The 21,489-nt window shown below is 35.7% G+C and overlaps 1 protein-coding gene across 1 annotated transcript; it reads right to left on the bottom strand.

Annotated features, from left to right (window-relative positions):
• Positions 1-1,307: 1,307 nt before the first annotated feature.
• On the bottom strand, positions 1,308-18,820 carry LOC139958942 (transmembrane protein 145-like). The gene is made up of 20 exons (XM_071956400.1): positions 18,546-18,820; positions 17,249-17,326; positions 16,845-16,925; positions 14,482-14,565; positions 13,728-13,902; positions 13,376-13,447; positions 12,647-12,796; positions 12,206-12,284; positions 11,721-11,887; positions 10,854-11,010; positions 10,234-10,354; positions 9,529-9,639; positions 8,703-8,846; positions 7,624-7,701; positions 7,325-7,432; positions 6,947-7,042; positions 6,356-6,433; positions 4,727-4,804; positions 3,484-3,534; positions 1,308-1,708 (listed from the first exon to the last, which is right to left on the bottom strand). The coding sequence occupies exons 1-20, from the start codon at positions 18,657-18,659 to the stop codon at positions 1,511-1,513; spliced, it is 2,220 nt and encodes a 739-aa protein (XP_071812501.1). The 5' UTR covers positions 18,660-18,820; the 3' UTR covers positions 1,308-1,510.
• Between the last annotated feature and the right edge of the window lie 2,669 nt (positions 18,821-21,489).

Raw genomic sequence — 21,489 nt, 5'->3', positions numbered from 1 at the left:
CCCTTACACTAGTGGTCCCCAGAGTAAGGACTGCTACATACTGCGACAGACAATTTAACTTTGCTGCTGGCAAGCTATGGAATGCACTGCCAAATAATATCTGTGATGCCAAAACATTCGCCACTTCTAAGAAATTACTTATAACTCACTTTTTCTTTTTATGAATTTCACTGTAAATCTATATTGTTTTAAAATTATTCCTTAGTTTATATATATATTTTTATATGTATGTATGTATGTATGCGTGTATGTATGTATGTATGTATGTATGTATGTATGGGTGTATGTATGTATGTATGTATGTATGTATGTATGTATGTATGTATGTATGTATGCATGTATGCGTGTATGTATGTATGTATTTTAGATCCTCCTGCAAGCAGGAACTCGCGAAGAAGCCTCGTTGGCTTATCAAAGCCGCAAGCTGACCGAAGTCAGTCTCTTACATTCATACTTAACGTCCATGATTATGAATTGTCAATTGTCAACAACTTTGTAACTGCATGGACGACATAGATTAATCTTGAAGTGACTCGAACCGGGGACCTTATGATTGGAAGGCACCGGCGCGTTAACCACTGAGCTAACACTCCACTAGTAAAACACTCCACTAGTATATTAATATTTAAGCTGCATCCATTTTATTCTTATGATTGGAAGGCACCGGCATTAACCACTGAGCTAACACTCCACTAGTAAAACACTCCACTAGTAAAACACTCCACTAGTAAAACACTCCACTAGTATATTAATATTTAAGCTGCATCCATTTTATTCTTATGATTGGAAGGCACCGGCGTTAACCACTGAGCTAACACTCCACTAGTAAAACACTCCACTAGTATATTAATATTTAAGCTGCATCCATTTTATTCTTATGATTGGAAGGCACTGGCGTTAACCACTGAGCTAACCCCCTACTAGTAAAACACTCCACTAGTATATTACTATTTAAGCTGCATCCATTTTATTCTTATGATTGGAAGGCACCTGCGTTAACCACTGAGCTAACACTCCACTAGTAAAACACTCCACTAGTATATAAATATTTAAGCTGCATCCATTTTATTCTTCATATTCATATTTTAAGGGTTTTGTCATTTTGTTGTCATTGTAAAGCGCTCTTGAACATGCTTAAGCATGAAAAGTGCGCTATATAAATGTGGTAAATTAAATACAAAATTGCCAATTAACAAGACACACCCTAATTGTAACTAGTCTGAGTATTCTCTTCAAACTCTTCAAAATTCCTGATCAAATGGTGACCAAATAGGTTATAAAAAAAAAAGACAAAGTACTCAACAATATATTTTATTTTACTTTTCTTATTTAGCTCAATTTAAAGTTTTACATTTCATTATTATTTGTTAGTTTTTAGTCAAATTTAGCACCATTTTATCAATTGATTTATTTATGCAGCATTTTTGTCAATGTTTGTCATTAATATATTAGTTTTGCAACAAATGTTTATTTTTAAACTATTTGCGTTGTTTTAAGGTGCGTTTTTAATTTACCGCTGCTCTGATGATTTTTTCATTCCTAATACTTTTTGAGCTTTGTGAATTGGGTTTCTCTTCTTCTTCTTCTTCTTAACAGTAACGTACATGTCTCCTCTTTCTACGTCCATCTCAGATCCGACCAGGCTGTCACAGTTTGCTTCGCTCAATTTCCTCTGGTATTCCATCTCTTGCTTTGCCAAAGCAGCCCTCTGCGGAAATGAAGACGTATAATTCACTAGGTACTGATGATGCCCTGCACTGGGTGCATATTTTACATACATACATACAAAATATTTAAATATGCACTATTTTATTACTTAAACCTGTGACTCAAAACAAGACTATTATAAATATGAGCTCTATACTCCCGGTAAAGCTTTTCAAACCGATCTCCCATCTATTTCCTTTTTAGTTCATTGACAGGACTAACAGTTAATGCATCATCAAGCACCTCCTGAGTTGAACTGAATAATCACAAGCCTGTAATTACTTTTTATCTCCACTTACTTAGGGTAGAGATAACAAAAACCGAAATTTGTTGGAACTACTTTCAAGTTCATGCACTTATATACTAATAGATCATTACTGAGTGGAATGTATCTCCAGCCTGAGCCCTCTGACCATACAAGATGACAAGTTTAGGAGGTGTGATCTATGTAGGTTCATTTAAAGGGTGTGAAGACTCCTGCAAAAAGAAATGTCTAATGCAGGTAATCTGACCTAGTTTCGAATGAGGTGTAACAGAAGTGTTAGACACCACCATCGATCCCAGAAAATACACACACAGCTTGCTACCGTTGGTAATTAGACACTAGTGTACAGTCAGTACATACAGCTGCGGTCAATACCCACAGCACAGTGTACAAACGATACAGCGATGGACATCTCAGGTCTAGCTAAAGATAACAAGGTATCACATTTCATTACTGTCTGCAATTTTTAGCGACAAGAGAAAAACTTCATTTGCAAGCAACAGAAAGTTAACTTTTTAAAGATTGCGGCACGCTGTTTGGGGCAAGTCTTCAATGCCTTTAAGTCATGTTGGTTGAAATTAACCACAAGAAAAGGGGGGTATTATGCAGACTACAGGAGGGGGATTTTATAAATTTAAACAAACGTGATGTTAAAATAATCACAAACAGTAAACACAAACATAAATGACTTGCACTCTATTCCTAATGCACTATAACCAGTGTGGCAATTCCTCTTGTCACAAAGACTTGAAATTGCATCCAGTGACACGAGAGCAGCTAGTTTTTCTGTTAATCACTTAATGTCTCTGGGCTAGCAGCTGGCAGACAAAATGGTTGACGTTACTACAAAATCGACTGTACTTTCATAGCAATAGTGCCACAAACAGATGCATCACACACCCAAATAAAAATGAGTTGACTTTTCAAAATGCCAAACCTGATACTAAATCTACAGTATATGCCATACAGTGCCATTTTTGATGTGAAGAGATACTTAAAAGCAGCTAGACCAATGAACTAAACATTGTTCGCTCTTACAGTAAAACAATGGTCGTTTCACAATATTTGAATGCAATGCATTGGCTAGATTGTTGTAGCAATGAAGCACATTAGAAAGCCTACTCGTATACACTTGAAAATGAAACTGTTCTTGTTTAATTTTATTGCACTTGGAAGTTAGGGACCTGTAAACATGGTGTATATAATTTACAAAAAAGGGCACTGTTTTCATTACAAAAATTGTCTTTTCATGTCACATATTATTTTTTAAATTATTCCTTCATTTGTATATATTTATATTTTTTATATTAATATTTGAGCTGTGTCAATTTTATTCTTCATATTCATATTTGAAGGGTTTTGTCATTTTGTTGTCATTGAAAAGCACTCTTGAACATGCTTAAAAAGAAAAGAGCGCTATATAAATGTGGTAAAATAATAATAATAATAATATTAATAATAGTATTATGCTTTATATTTTAAATCTTTTGAAGACAACCTACTAAACTCACCATTTCTTGAATTCTCCTCTTTGCTGCACCCAAATCCTCTGTATTATTAGTCTGTATAAGTAAAAACAAACAAAAAAAGAAAAGGAATGACAATAACTATGAATTAGTTCTTAAAGCTTTCATTTTGAAATTGTCTATATGTATGAAAACACATCGTTACATTTTCAAGTATCTTTCAAATCAAATTAATAAACAAATGTGTAATTTTTTTTCTTTTATGTGTAATCACCACACTTGAAGACAACATTGACCTTGAACACAGTTCACACTATTACATGAAAGTAGGACTTGAAATTCTGCAAAGGATTGCTTACAATCATGTATCAAAACCATACGCACGCAAGGCCTTCTCACACACCATTATAACAGTAATTAACCCCTGCATGGCCACTGGTACCTTGTTACACACATGTACACAACACTGAGTGAACAATTCAGATAGTGGTCTCTTCTAGGGTACTACAGCTCGCCCCGTCTACCTGTCCCCTCCCGGCAGGGGAGGAGGGGGGACATCTTAAAGCATGCAGCCATAATATGGCAGTAAAAGTATCCACATATAGTACCCTGTAGTCAGTCCTTAGATCACAAGTCCATTTCTTTAACCACTTGATCAGAATGCTATTAGAGGGTTACATGTCCACATCATGTATGTTTTGCAATCACAGCACAACTAGCTGTATTAGCTATGATCATTATGGTTTAACTCACAGCTGCAGCTATGACCAACTATTTTACATTTTAACTAAAAGCATGCAACAACCTATCAGCTAACTGTGATTTGAATAATACTAAGCCATGTCTCCTCATGTAACCTTATCAATACATGAGTATCAATGACATGCTGTACGGTATTACTCGTCTGTACCTTGGTGACCATACTTAGCAGAAGGTAAGTGTGCTTCCCACTTGGTACACCGTTCCTCTCCCCCCCCCCCCGCCCCCCACCTGATGGCCACATGGACTTTTTCATCTAATGTTAGTTTTGTTGGTAGCTATGAAAATATATACTGCAAACAAAGTGCAGTCATCCTAACATGATTAGACTGAACTGCCAATCAGTTATAATTATCACTACATAATGGTTGGTCAGATGTAATACACAGTAGGGAGTTACACTGTATCCACAACACACTCAAGATGAGGCTGCTTATACAGTCACTTTTATAACCAAGTCACTGGCTTCAGGTTATAGATACATTCTCCAAGACACCGCTATGATGGTAAATGTGATATGAAATCTTACCGCTGATCCATGCTGCAGTTCATTTTCCACTTGAAACCCAAAAGCTAGAGGTCCGCAAAGCTTTCCTCTCTTCTGAGCCTGCAACAACAACAACAACAAATAGTGCAAGATCTTCCTTCTTTTATCTTTATTTAACATTGCTGATTTAATGAGAGTTGATGTAGTACTGTACTGTCTAAGAGTGAACTGAACACAGGACAAAATTATATTTCAAAATGGTTTCATTTTTTGGTAATTAATCAGTCACTTTTTAATGATAATATAAGATGTCCTCTTCATACATTTTTTTATCCCATTTTGCAAAGAGAGCTATTACTGTAAAAAAAAGAAGATAAATTACTGGAAATCTCTTTCAAGGTTGCTGAATGTTTTTGATACCTCTTCTCTCCTGGTCTTCCGGTTGTTGTTTTATAAATTCTAAGAACAACCAATAAAGGTTCTTTCAGCTTCAAGAGTAAACCATCAGAGTAAACCAACAAATAATCTGCCCACCAACCTCCCCCGGACCACTCCCTGCATCCTTGAAATGTACAACATCTCTCCTCTATCAAAATTCTAAGAAAATAATTTGGCAATATATATGTTTTTTACCCTTACCAAAATCCCAGATCTGGCTTTGTGTCTGGTTTAATCTGGCCATATCAAACCTTTATCTGGCCATATAAAGCCAGATATAACTTGATATGCAGTTATTCCAGATATACAGATAAAGTTTTATCTGGCCATATAAAGCCATATATAACTGGATATGTAGTCAATCCAGATATACAGATAAAGTTTTATCTGGCCATATAAAGAAAGATATAACTTGATATGTAGTCAATCCAGATATGCAGATTAAGTTTTTTTTTCTGGCCATATAAGGACAGATATAACTTGATATAGAGTCAATCCAGATATGCAGATAAAGTTTTATCTGGCCATATAAAGCCAGATATAACTGGATATGTAGTCAATCCAGATATGCAGATTAAGTTTTATCTGGCCATATAAAGCCAGATATAACTGGATATGTAGTCAATCCAGATATGCAGATTAAGTTTTATCTGGCCATATAAAGCCAGATATAACTGGATATGTAGTCAATCCAGATATGCAGATAAAAGTTTATCTGGCCATATAAAGTCATATATAACTGGATATGTAGTCAATCCAGATATGCAGATAAAGTTTTATCTGGCCATGTAAAGCCAGATATAACTTGATATAGAGTTAATCCAGATATGCAGATCACGTTTTATCTGGCCATATAAAGCCAGATATAACTGGATATAGAGTCAATCCAGATTAAGTTTTATCTGGCCATATAAAGCCAGAAACTGGATATGTAGTCAATCCAGATATATGCAGATTAAGTTTTATCTGGCCATATAAAGCCAGATATAACTTGATAAACAGTTATTCCAGGTATACAGATAAAGTCCAATTGGAATGTGTCATTTTGTTATTATTATTATTTGCTACTGTACTGGGTTAGGTAGCTGCCCTCTGTTTGTATTAGACACCAACACCTCCCAATGCTGAATACGCCAATCCATATAGAACAAGAACTTTGTTATCACTTGTTTGCCAAAAGGATGCGGCCTTTAATATTTCTATGGACTCAAATTAAATAATAAGATATCTTACCTCTGATTGTCGCTGCAGTTTCTTTTCTACCTTCAACTCTGAACTGTTAGGTCCACAATGTTTTCCTAAGTTCAGAGCCTAGAAAGTAAATAATAAAAAAAAAATACCCATTTAAAAAAATATACATTTTGAAACATTTGACTGTGGAATGACATTTCCTACGAATAACATTTCATAGTAGCAAAGAAGCTTGGGAATTAAGAAACATGATGTCATAATTCTTGATACACTGCACTAACATTCTTGCATGAAGACAAATTCAAAAAGTTTTGGTATTTCTGAAATGATCAATATGTTTCAAACTTCATAGTGAAAGAACATTAAAGCACAAATGATCAATAGATCCTTCAAAGTATTAGGTGAATATCTTGAAAACCAGAATAGTATAATAGAAACATTACCCGCACTAAAATGTTTCCTTTTACCTCAAACTAAATTGTTTCTAGACCAAACATTTTGCCTAGAGTCTTGCATTTAAGTGCTTGCGACATATTTTCAATGATCTTCATGAGTGGAGGATACTGATGGATGTATTGTACATACTGTACCATTCTAACTAGGTCATCTAGTAAAGAAATGACCTAAACCCACCTGATCAGGCTGTGGTTGTTTATGGTTGGATACATAAGGCGCATCAGGTTCATAGACAGCTGGCTTATAATTTGTCATAGCAGTAGTCCTTGGTACCTGCCACGAGAAAACAGTCACATAAATATATTTCTTCTCTTGTTTTTTTTTATTACAACATTACACTATGAACTTGATCTTTTACAAAGCACTGTTATAGTATAATAATGACTCAGATCGTGTCTCGAAAAGTTGTGGGTTTAATGTGGACAACTCTAACATCCACAGGGGGTTCGTGGGAAATAAAGTTTATAGGGAAACCCTGCTATATAGCTACTGACTGATATATTTCAGTGTGAATACAAAAATTGAGTTTATGTAACAACCGGCAAAGACACAAACCTGTTGAAATGTCTGACGTTTGTTGCTCTTCAAAGGTTTGATCCTTAAATCTTCAACAGCAGTGTAGGTTACTCTCATGTCTTCAACTGGGGTGTAAGTGACCTCATCCTGAAAAAAAAAAAAAAATGTCAAAGAATTGTAATGCTTTCATTGCTTTATTTATTGATTCACTACTTTTTGTTTGAGTCTTTGAACAAAAAGTGATACATGTGCCACATTTAGCTTCTGTTTGAAAATATTTAAACTTCATTCTGATCATGATCAAAATGAAGTTTACTGTTCTTATGACTTATACATACGTCAAGGTATTTCACAGGCAGGTTCTTTGGTGGTTCAACAGGACAGTTAATCATGCTTTCCAGAGGAATTTTAATTTTCTGTCAAAAAAAAAAGAATAACAAAAAATCTGTGTTGAATCTGATAAATAGCATGCAATGACAAAACAAAGTTGTTAACAGTTGCAAGTACTTACAAACATCTAATCAGCAATTGTTACTTATGGTATACCATTTCTTTAGGGTGTGTATAGTGCATACTGCATTTAAACATTGGATTTCAACGTTGAAAAGTTGAACAAAACTCCAATTGATTAAAAACTACCAATTGTTGTCAGGATACCCAATAGTAGGGTTCAGACACCAAGTTTCTCAGCGTATGTCACAGAGCCACACCAAAGCCACCAACAAAATGTCCAAAAATAGTCCAACCAAGAGTAGGCTACATCATGAATCTATAAAAGGCAACATTAGCATTGCCTATTAGAAACACCATTTCCTACTTGAAGCTATGAACTGTGATCCAGTAAAAAGGTCTGTGATTTATAAAGAACCTGGCAAGCGAAACATCAGTATCATGACAATTCTTGTTTAGTAAGCTAAAATAAAGATCTTAATTAACAACCACAATTAACTGAATTTGGGTTCGTCCATGTTGCTGAGATGATTTTGGTGTAAGTAGATTCAGCCAACACTAGCTGCAGTTTTGTGACCAAAAATAACCTTAACATTTTTGAGTGGGGAAAGGTATATCATATTTGTATAGTCTTTGCAACTGTTTTATTATCCATATCGATTGATGTGACTTTCTAAGTTAGGTCATCACTGAATGGGAGGCAGGAATCTTTCGACAGCTAAGGATATTAGTTAAAAAAAAGTAGAAACAAAATTGTCTTGCATAGCCTGTGCCCCAAATCCTGTTTTCATACTTTGACGACCAAAAACTCCAGAAGCTATAATATAGCATGCCAACTCTATTGCACATGTCAAAGAAAATATCTAATTTGTACATGTTTGAATGATTTAGCACATTTTAGATGTCTGCATGGCAATTACTGAGTGGATTCACAGTACATAAATACCATTAGAATTAATTTACTTACAATAGGTGGAAGTTTGGCCATGCAGTTTACCCTCTTATCTCCAGCATAGTTCTTAGTTCCTGGTTTACCAGTCATGAAGATGTCGTATGAGCCCTTTGATGGTTTTTGGTCGTCGGTTGACTTGACAGTTTTCTTAGTGTCATCCTACCAAACCGAAGAGTAGAAAGACTAAGATGAAAGACTGCTATGTGACTTTCCTAATTGGTTTTACAGTAATCCCTTCTTTCTTCAGGGGGTAGTTGGGGTGGCCTGGTCATTTTTAGCTTCTCTGTCGTCTCTTGATTTTGCTGTTATACTTTTCAGGTGCAAGTTGATCCCAAGTAGAGAAGCCTCATTGGCTTATCAAAGCCGCAGGCTGACAGAAGTCAGTCTCTTAGATTCATATTTAATGTCCATGATTATGAATTGTTAATTGTCAACAACTCTGTAACTGAACGACATACATTAATCAAGAACCGGGGACCTTATGATTGAAAGGCATCAGCGTTAACCACTGAGCTAACACTCCCACTGAGCTAACACTCCTAAATCAGTAGAGACACACCTTACCAGTGAACATTCACTTTGAAGCAGAGGAAATTGTTTTTATCTGGTAAACATCGGTTTGAGGCAGCATTCTAGATAAATATATTTTGTATTTCCATTTAGCCTTTGATCAATGGCTAAACTCTAAAGCACTCATTTCAGTCAGTTACCCTTCAGGACAAATGGTCGCAAGTTTGCCTGACTTTTGAATTGACTAAAGATGACAAAACAGAATGGATTATAACTTTATTCATCATTTCTATTAAAGATAATTTATAAATAAAAAATAGAGCTTGCTAACCTTTGAACTAGCGGCAGGGTCATCTTTCTTAGCCAGGAAAAGGTCAAATGTTTCCGTGGTTGGTCTGTAGTTGTTCTTTGGCTGAAGCTCATTTAGGAACTCAAAGCTGACCTACAAAAGAAAGCAGAGACCAGTAGTGAAAGTACTAAAACAAAATGTTGCAATGCTAATATATATGCTGTTGCTTGTATTATGTTGTATAGAGTAGCATGTAGGGTTAGGAGAATATGTTATTGGAGTTTTGTGCATTTATTATTTATCCTCCAGGGTGGCGCTGGGGGTGTATAAACCGATTCCTATACACAGAATGGGCTAGGTGAAATGAAAATTAGCTAGCCAAATAGAGATTTGAGAAATGAAGTACAACATCAAAACTTACTGTAGCATGTTTGTACTCAAAGCCTGCTGTGGGGTTCTTTTGGGGATTTTGTAAATGAGTAGGGAAGGGAAATAGTATATATATCCAGAATAAATAGCAACATACTGGCTCAAAACACACACAACTAGGCCTGTTAGATTTGCTCAGTTCCATAAACAGACTTTATAGCAAGTACACTGTGAATGAGCACACTGCAGTTTCCAACAATTAGAAATTTATAGATTCATAAATAAGGACAACTCTACATGTGCATATTCTTCAGGCAAACACATTAGTAAGTATAAAAGAATATGGATGGAAGTCAATGTTATATTTCAACCCCTAACCTTGTTGGTTTTAAGGTGAAATGGGAAGAAGGTGTTAGTAGATGAAGGCCTGATGAGCCACAGGAAAATGAAGTGTCCAAGGGCAACAACCCCAACATCAAAACCAAAGACAAATTTGGCCCTGTGGGTGAGTTTAGAGAAAGAAGGAAAAATGTTAATAGAATATGACACCCATTTTGTTTTTAATGATCATATTCAATGGGAGAAAGACGGTAACAAATCAACACAGAGAAATAAATTTGGCTACAAATTTGAGAAACTTTCTAATGAAGATCTACATAACTGCAAAAACTACAGATTAACCGCAACTTCAGGTCAGGTTAATTGCAAAGAATATCCCCAAAACTATGTAGAGTTATCTTTTTTTTAAAAGCATAAATGTTAGTAACAGCTGAGGGCTCTTTGTGCAGTTGCTTTTGCTTTTAAGATAAGATAAGAATTTTTCTTTTGGTCAGATGACCAATACTTCTCCTTTAGGGAGGTTTGCATCTTTTTCTCAACCCCTCCCCCTCTCCTTTAACTCCGAGAGAATGAAGCAAATTAAAGAATCATCTTAGCAAACACCATCAAATCTCTTGAACAGCAGTCATGACTGCAATAAAGATTAGTGTTATTCTTACCTGCAGTAAAGTGGTAGGCAGAAGGTGGAGAGGAAGGCCACTACCGGTTCACTCATGAACCAGAAAATCACAAACAGGACGAACACCGAGTAAAACTCTCGTTTTGATGGAAAATCCTTGATTGTAAAGTAGGTCCCATACAGGCCCCAAGCAGTACCTAAAAGTGATCAAACATGAATGTTTAGAAAGTAGTTATTAAAGATATAATCATGTTTATAACCAAACCAAATATTTAATCAGACATTATACTAAGGCTTATAGCTATGAGCGAAGAAATTTATTAAAAACAAAGTATTAGCACATCTCTACTTGATATATATTACATAAGATTATCATATATATCAACATATTTGCAAGCATAGACATAGATATATACATATGCTTTGACAGATGAATTGAAATATATTTTGTTTATACATATTCATTCATATATGTATATATATATATATATATATATATATATATATATATATATATATATATATATATATATATATATATATGTTATTTGATCGAATGAATCCCATATAGAAACCCTGCACACATTTCCTTGACTTATTTTCAGAATTCCATTGTAAGAAAGGAAGAAAAATGTCAAAACAAGGTTTGCTAGCTTTTATGTTTTGGATATGATTTATAGTAATATGCGAAAAAATATCCTCTTTTTCAGAATCGAAAATTATCATTGAATTAACTTACATTTAGTGAAAGATGTTAAAGAGTGTTACTTTGATCAACCGCAATGGCACTTTGAGCAATAAACTGCATGTCTAAGAACAATTATGGTACGCTGGCAACATAATTGTAAAAATCTCCGACCCTACGAAGGAGTCAATAACATGCACAGTTTTAAACAGAATTGCTCACCGACAATCCTTATCCCAATCAATCCCAAGGCAGCAGGTGTGTCATAGATGTTGTGAACCTCTTGTGGATCAGTGTTCAGTTGGATGATGTACAAGGTCACATGACAGATGGAAAACCCGGTTACAAAGACCACAAATTTCATCTTTCCAACATCCCTCATGGTCAGTCTGTATATTAATGAACAAACAACAAATAATGAAGACAAATTAGTCTGACCCAAAAAAAGGGTAACAATTTTTTTTATTTTTTTTTATTATAAACAAAAAATTTACCAAATGATTTAGAACATTTTCTTATTTTCTCATAGGGTATGATTGCATAAGTCTTTTGTTTATAAGTATCACAATATGAAATCTGACTGAATAAAAGAAATATATATTCTATATATATATATATATATATATATATATATATGGCCAGTATTTTTGGATATCAGTGGTACATGTTACAAAAAAAGAGGTCAAGTTTTAAATTTTCAACTTTACCTTGTTATTGTGTATCCTTTGGACATCAGCACCAACATTGATGCAAAGACAACATTACCAACAGATTTTGTGATGTAACCTAAGGAGATCAAACAATAAAATATGTTACATAATGATAACCATGGAACATTACCTGTAATGTTAACACCACTTCACATGCAAATCAGCACTCATACATAATATTATGGTGGATTCTTTTCAACTCTATTGAAGCATAATCATGGAGATTCAGGCTGAAAATTGCTCCTTTGCTATGTAAGAAGAGTGATGGAAGAGGAATCTAAGTGTCACAGCATGCAGTTGTGCCTACAAAGAACTAACTGTATATGGATTTTATAATATTGCTCATACCCATGTTTGTCTTATATAAATCAATTATTAATCCACCACCTATACTATACTATACTACTGATCTGTATATATTACATATATGTATAGTACCTGATAATTGCAAGTCTTCTCTCGTTATGCCGTCATGAGCAAACTTGAGCCATCCGCATGCCAGGATCAGTATGCCGGTGGTGTGAAGGAGAAGGGATCCAAGCCATAGTCGGAAGGTCACGTGGAGCATCTTCTGGTGTGCTAGTTGAACTGTGGAAAGAAATCTTTAACAATAAATGAACAGAACCAACAGAAATAGCTAGGCTACATAAGTACAAAATGCAACTTCACTTGTGATAGTAATTGCCAAGTACTGGTACACCTCACGAGAGACTGTTCATATCCATTTTCTTAAATATTTTTTTACTCTAAACTCAATCCAAGCCATCTTTATAGCAGATAACACAGTTCTATAACCTTTCGTCCATATGTATACTTAAAATTTCTAATTAGCCTTGTAATTGATATTGTAGCTAGGCTTATGACCAGGTGAATGCACCATATTGTGCTGGAAATATCTGATGGTATCATTTGTTTTAATTATAATTATAGAACACAGCCAGCTGGTAAAGAAATAAGACCTAGCATGCTAGCTACTGACATTTCTGAAACTATATGAAATGTGAATATATTTACTGACCGAGCAATTTCAACTTGTACATATATGCTACAAACTTCATTGCACAAAGCACAGAAATTTATGTCATATGCAATAAAGTTAGTCGAGTCACTACTAAAAGAGGTTCATTTCTAATTGATAAACAGCAAAATATATAGAACAATACACACCGCCAAAAATAAGTCCCACAAGGAACATCAAGCCAAGGAGTACCGTAAAGACAAGAGACACAGGTAGATTGGCTGCAGTAAAATGATAGCGAAAAAGGAAACAGTTTTCATTGGAATGAAAGAGAATATCAAACAAATAGTCATTGATCAGTATCAGTATCTCAGACTTACAAGTTGAGGAAAAAACTATGTAACTCTAAAAGTAAATCATCAGCCCCTCCAACCCTTCCCCCCCCTCCCTCCCAGTAATTTTCATAACAACCAAATTGTGATGTGACAATTAAATTTAGAACCTTCAGTATAAATCGCATATCTGACACAAAAATTAAAATAGTTGTCCTGATCAACTTACTGTCTTCGTCGGCTGAAAACTCTTCAGTCAGTCCGCGGCCGTGATTCACCAAGCCCAGGTTATAGTCCAGAAGTTCAATGCCATCATTCTGCTGGTAGTGACAGTTCATGGCTGTGACATAGTACCACTGTGCCAGAGGGTATTCAAATCGTCTCATGCCCTTACATCGAACTTTCTGAAAAGTTGAAGCATTTATTTACATTTTCATAAGGACGAGATTCCTTGCTGCATATTATTATTTCTTTACATAAATGAAAAGTTCCAGGAGTTCATCTCAATCTTTAGATATTCTTTCAAGTGACCAACTTAAAATGAAGTAAATTCAAAGAGAAACATAATGGTTTTATACTAGATGTACACAAGGTTTTTTTTTTTTAAATTTTTGTAGATATCCTAATTTGAATACTTCAATCAAATAAATTATTCACCTGTAAGAAGCAAAAATAATCAAAATACCCTTAAATGTCGTAAAAGCCACAAATTTCCACTGTACATTTTTGTAACATTTCATTTTTCTCATTGTTGAAAGAAGTAGAATGTGTCCTTATGACACACTTTGACCAGCTGCTTAATCAAACCCTGCTAGTAGAAACAGAAATTCGCCATCCAAATAGCAGACAGTGTTCAAAGACCATGGGCCCTTTCTTCATTTTACATGCTTACTTTTATTTAGAACATGTTCATCCAAAAGACCTCTTTTGTACTTGACAAGATATGCAGAATGGAATTACAATTTCATTGGTTTAATACTTACATCATCACCATAGGGTTCACAAGATGCGCTCTCACCCCACAAACTAATGACAAGAGTAGCTCTATCAATCATTTCATAGCAGTCCTTTAAAGAAATGCAAAAGGAAAGAAACATTAATTTGCCAGGAATCATAAAATCTATTGCTGCTAATTGCCTCATGTTCATATAGAACAGCAATAAACACCAATAGCTTAAATCTAAATAGTATAATCATCAAGGACAAACTTTGAAAATGTAATATGCCATTCTCTAGTTACTGTAATACTGTACGGTACATACAAGAAACATTAATTATCATGCCAGGAATCTAATAATAATAATATTTGCTTTTTATATAGCGCTTTATACCAGCGATAGGTCTCAAGGTGCTTTACAGACGTTATATTACCCCTGGTCGATGATAACATGTCCCAGAGACAATCACTCCAGTCGGCAGCAGTTATATACTGCACCAAATGACAAGTTACCTCACAGGTACCCATTTAACACCTGGGTGGAGAGAGGCAAGTGAGATAAAGCATCTTGCCCAAGGACACAACGTAATGAACTAGGCAGGAATCGAACCAGCAACCCTTGGATCACGAGTCCGATGCCTTAGCCAAATGGCCACCATGCTCTCTACAAATCTATTGCTGCTTGCCACCATCGAGGTAAATGAATCTGGAGGATTCATGTCAATTGGGCATGCGCGTACTATGCATGGAGGGTGATGTGATGTGTTCCAGGGTGGTACCAAACTGATATTTCTCTGTAGCAGTTCGAGAATAGTGCTAGTGACTTCGTGAAAGATTTGCACCAAGACGGATCGGACATGGGAAGTAACGGCGTAAGAAGGTACTGGTACTTCATAGCTAATATGCTAACATTAGACATGCTGGCACAGAACAAGTACAGATACATTGTACTTGCAGCAGGAAATGTCGATGTCTAAATTGTATTTCAAGAACGATTTTTTGTCGAAAAGGATTGTTGAACTGGACGTGTTGCTGTGGGGAAATGTTTAGTTCAGTGCAACCACGGAATTCTCCATGGAACAGAGCCTAATGCTGCTCGACGGGAATATAGCTATCACGTTAGGCTACAGGCACGGTTATTGCTAGGTAACGGGTGTCGCCTGCTGCTCTAAGCACGCATACACATTTACATACTAGTTGGGTGAAATCATCATGCGTAATGGGGAGAGTAATATATAAGTACCACCCTGGAACACATCACATGACCCTCCATGCATGGTACGCACGTAGGCGCGTATTTACTGTGTGATAGTTTCTCCAGATTTATTTACCTCGATGCTTGCCACATTTTGATGTAGAACAGTAACAAAACAGCAACAAAACCAAGTGGCTAGCTTATATAATCATCAAGGATGAACTTAGAATGGAAATATGCCATTCACTAAGTTTTGCAATACTACTGTTTATTATCTGCAATGAATTATTATTTGAACATAACTGCAGGTTATAACTCGGGTCTAGTTGTTATTTATTTCAGCCTCACAGATGAAGGTGGACCTTGAGGCTTTCTTATGGTTATTCATGATTCATTTAAGCACTCCTGCTTACAAAGCAGTGTCATGTGAAATACTTTTGTATTATATAAAAGAGAACTTATCGCAAAATGGGCCCGTATTTAATTACCTCCGCCCCCCCCCCCCAACCCCAATAAAACTCATAAAAGGTTCATGTGCATAAACATGACTTGGTTAGGTGTCACTGCAGAATTTTCTGTCTGACCAACATGGGGGGGGGGGGGGGGGGGTAAACTTTATTTTAATGCTGGGGAGTAGCAAGTTTAAACTGTCTTATCTACTGCAGGCCAATATATTGTAATATTGTTTCACTGGCAAACCTTATACTTTTATATTGTATTTCATGTGTGCTATTTTGGTCATGAGAGCAGCAGATTCTGTCTTAGAACCTAATCTTTTGTCTGACTGATAAGTTTTATAGCACCAGATTGTGGGAGATTTAGCTTCAACAAACCCTGAAAAGATTTATGGATAAGGAAGCCTGATTTCTAAGATGTTGCATTCCTCCAACTCATCCCAGGGCACCCTTTTGTTATCCATTTATGACAAAACATGACATAAACCACACCTACCTACAGCTATTAATGCACCATACCATTCAAGTCTATCTTAAGATAATCATAGTAAACATGCTGTACATGATATGATCAAGACTACTCTCTGAGTGTAATAAATTTCAGGTAAGGTCAAGTAATAACTACAAGAATAATTAATGTTTGTATTTTGTACTAAATACAAGTTATTAACCTTTCTTTTCATTCTTTCATTTTTATTTTTATTTTTTTCTAGTGCAGATATGGTAATTACATCTAATGAATATGAAGTACTTAATTACCATATGATATTGTTGTTCTCTTAAAGCAGGCCATTCGTTTTTCCAATCACTGAATACGACGATATCAGGACAGCAGTAATTCTGAAAAGTAATATAATAATTTAATATAATATAATTTTTTTTCAAAAGGACTTCACGTAAAATATTGATGTCTCTGGGTCAGAAAAATATAAAACAATTGATGCTAAAATTTGCAGTGCAAAAGGTTGTGCATGCATATAAAAGTCGCCAAACTAATCCATCGGTGTCAGAATATTTAAATATCATGTAGCAAATTTTGACAGAATTTTTAGCCTGCAACTAGAAGATCACAATAACATTACAAGCTACAGACATTTAAAGAAAATTTCAACAGGCCTAAGCTTAGGCATGGAGGTACCTCCATGGCTTAGGCAAGTACTTACAGCTGCAATTATGATGTCGTAGTATAGAAGTCCTTCCCCATTTGGTTCAAAGACAAATCTACCCAAGAACACCATATGCTGTGATTTGTGTGAAGAGAGAAGTACAAAATGTTGAGATGAAAAAGGTGAATCATTTAAACAAAATGAAAATTCACAGTTAAAACTTGAACGTACATTGAAAATTAAGATTAATTTCAATAAACCTGCTTACAAATACAGGCTTTATTCAATTCAGTAATTTGTAAAGTTAGTCATATGCCTAGGCAGTATGCTAGATATTAATTATTATACAACTCCAAACCACCTGCATGCATCAATAAACTGCATAAATTAAACAAAGACTATTTTCCAAGGCTTTCAGCCTTCTTGGGATCCATTCTTCTCTCATTCATTTCAAAGTCTTGCATAAACAGCTACACTCTATACTATGTATGCATTAAATGGTTGGTTTCCGGCGGCAGTCGCACCCACCATTTCTCTATCGTGTGGTAGGCCTACTACTAGTATAGTCAATATTGCGAAGTTCGCCATACTGCGAAGTTCGGGCACCCTAAGAAATACACGATTTTCACCATGAAAACCTACAGGAAGAGCCAAATTTCACCAAAAAGTACGAAGCTTCAGTTATTTTCTCTCCAAAATGACCCGTGTGCAAGAAATTACTTACATATTTGTCAATAAAATGACGAAGATCTATGAAGTCTGTTATAATTACTGAAAGAGCAACAGCGCCACCAATTTTTACCAGCGCCACACTGTAGGTTGCGTGTCCGAACTTCGCAATACTCTAGCAAGAAATACCAGTTCCACAATCACGAAGAATTTTCTTGGAAAACAACGTGAAAACAGTTTGCAGGAAAGAAAGTTTGGCCGTGTATCGTACTAAAACACAATTCTCCCACCATATGAAGTATATTTTCTGGTGATTTAGACCAGAAGATTTAGTTTTGGGGTGTTTTAAGTGTTAAGTGGCCGAACTTCGAAGTCACCATCCTACTAGGCCTACCGTAGGCCTAAAAGGTTAGGTCTAACTCCAAGTCTAACAAGAGTATTAAGTTCCTAGGCCTAGATCATAGTTGTAGGCTAGGCCTAAGTTAGACATCTGTAAAATGTAGAGTAAGACTAAGAATAGATGTAGCAAATGCCTACTTTGTTTTGGTACAATGTTTGAGATATGGAATGAGTTTTTTTCTTGTGATTTATTGTAAGTCTATTTGAATTTAAGCTTAGCATAACGTTATATTAGACTATGTGATTGTGAACATGTTAACGTTTCGTCCTAGCCTATGCTGCTTACCGTATCAGGATCAGTCCGACGAAAATTGGTTCCAGAAAGCCTCAATCCACCTGCGCCGGATACATAAATCAGCACCAACAGGATTGCTAGTAAGATGTTTAATTTCAGTCCCATTGTTATCGTCCGACAAAAAGAATGCTATGACCTAGACTTGAGCTAAAACTCCTCTTTCAAGGTATCCGGCTCTGTTGCACACAAGTACTGTCGACCCCGACGTGCACGTACTATACTACTACGATTTGTGTATAGAGTTAGCAGCTAGCTACAGCTAGTTCATTTTTCGATGTATGCTAAGTTGCTATGCGATGTCACAATCTATTCCACAAGACGATTGGATAAGAGTTTCGTGACGTAATGGCGCAATGTGGAAATGTACAACGACAGACAGTGGACAGTTGAAAAGTCATTGAAATCAACACACAGTTGCTAAGCGATGTTGATGACTTAACGGTCACAATCGCGAACGATGATCGGACCAGAATTGCGTGACGTAAGAATTTATTCGTTATTGGTACTCTCTGATTGTGTCGTAAAAATGGGGGCTTATAAATATTGATTTATTTTCTTCAGAAATACACTTTATTCAAGAACTATTTAATCCCCAAATCATTATTCGCGTATGCGTATGTCAAAAGAAGATCTGTTTCCCCTCAGCTAACTTTTCGGCAATGAATATGTAAAAAAAAATTTTTTTAACCATCTCAGTAATCGTCAATATGTCACAGACAGACCCGTGGCTACTTTGCATACACGGAGTTGAAGACTAAGTGATGGCGCTATTTAACAACTCTTTCTCAAAGTTATAGACATTTGTTACTGCGCTATTCTTTAGTGGAAAAGAGGATAAATTGATGACTAGAACGCGGGTATTTGAACCAGTGAGCTCTGGATTTCAAGCCCAACGTTCTCCCAACTGAGCTATCCAGCCATCCGTTAAATTGCCAACGAAATGCCAACTAAATTAATCACTTATTAATATCTATAAACAACTTTTCCGCTCTCAACAACATGCTGTGTTGATTCTAATAGACAAATCTTTCAAATGATTCCATATTCCAACTTTGGAACTATCAATAATTTATGATGATGCTTTTTAATTTATTATCCCCGCCTGTCCCGAGGCATGGAATAGGCTAGACCTAATTACGTTAAGCTGCACACTAAACAATAGTCGCTTACCTCGAGAAATCTTGAGGCTTGTATCAGCTTCACCCACAACCAGATCATGCTCTAATCACTCTAATAATGTATCTTCAAACGTATCTATCCTCCTGGGAGCCATATATGGCGGTAAAATCCGCATAGAATCAGGAAAAGTGCAGAAAAGCAACAGGAGAACATTCTCTTTGACATTGTATTATACATGATCTGTTTTAGTGGATTGGATGTCAAATTACACAGATGGAAGTACAGTGGGTCAGTTAAGGCAATTTCAGACCGCTTCAGTCCTCACAAAAGCAGCCTACAAAAATGTTTCCCATAAAATTTCATAAACGGAGTAAAGAGTTTTTTTTTATTCATATTACAAAAACGTCGGGCTTTCGTTGCTAAAAATATATATAAGCATGATACGGAAAATTGATGTTGCCATGAATGGCCAACGTATACTTTTCAGCAGTATCCAGTTGACTGTAGGGTTTAGCGATTTAGTGTGTAAGTCAACGGGGCAAGTATTTATGCTACCATCTACAATCTCATTGCTAGTCCTGGAATGCCCCATCTTTGTTTAAGTTTACCTTTCAAATTATGCACCTGTATGCATTCTATACTGATCAGTGCATAGATAGAATGGGTTAACAGATTTTTAGGAAAGCGAGGGCGGTATGCCATTACTAAAATATAATTTGAAATCAGGTTGTATAGCGGGAGAAATTTTTGGCAAGCCCTCCACGGAAATCTTTTACAATGGAGGTCTGGGAGGCCTGGCAGTGATTTTCCGTGGCAAGCCAATTTCTTGGATAAAATTTGCTTCTAATTTGGAGTAAACTTCATCCTCTTTTGCAAATTTCCTCGTAATGCTTTACTCTTTGGGTCCACTGTTTGGGATATGTTTTTGACATGTTTTAGTTATTCACAAAACATAGGGTGGGCAAAATTACATTTTTGTTGGGAGTTCTGGAATTTGTTTGAATATTTTTTAGTCATTTGGCCCTTTTCATGGCATTCTTTGAATGCAAAGCAAAAAGGTATATCACAATTTTAACCCGCACAAAATCCCACAGGAAAATTAACGAAAATGAAAGATCTATACTTCTTTTTTCTTTTTTGTGTGACACTATTAATGATGACTGTAGGATACTAGAAACTCAAATTACGAATTTTGCAAAATGTTAATTCAAACTGCATGGGTAAATATTTACACATTCACAACAGAAGTGTACTTCTGAAAATGAACTCTGACTTTTCTGACAAGGTCCCTTTTCTCTGATTTCTCAGAAATTCGATCAAATGAAGAACTCATCTTTACGAGTTAGCATGTTGTAGTTAAGTCATGAATTAATGTAGTAATGCAGTAAATGAATTGCCGTGGTTAAACAAGATACAAACACTACGATCATTATTCTTCTATGTGATAGAGATGATTGTTTTGAGGAACTTTCCCAAAACAGCTAAGAAAGAGTTTTTGGGAGATATTGCATATTTAATGTTTCTTCACACAAAAGGCTGGAGACTTCATCTACATATCACATCATTGAGCCACATTGGTTTCATACTTTGTGTTTTTCTTCTTAATTAAAACGTTTTATTTGCAGTAAATGGAAATGGGTTTTTCAAATGTTAAATCTCTTAACATGACCTTGGGATTGCATTAGTTAAAATTCTACCTGGAAACTATGAGAAGAGATACAAAGAGAAATTAAAGGGTTTTCAAATACCCCCGCAGCCAACCCCCCCCCCCTGCTACGGCCCTGAGTACCGGTGGCCGTGAGGGACACCCACGACG

This window comes from Apostichopus japonicus, chromosome 18 (genome assembly GCF_037975245.1).
Source record: "Apostichopus japonicus isolate 1M-3 chromosome 18, ASM3797524v1, whole genome shotgun sequence".
Taxonomy (NCBI): Eukaryota; Metazoa; Echinodermata; class Holothuroidea; order Aspidochirotida; family Stichopodidae; genus Apostichopus; species Apostichopus japonicus.
The sequence above is the reverse complement of the archived record's forward strand: the minus strand, read 5'-3'. Positions and strand labels throughout refer to the sequence as shown.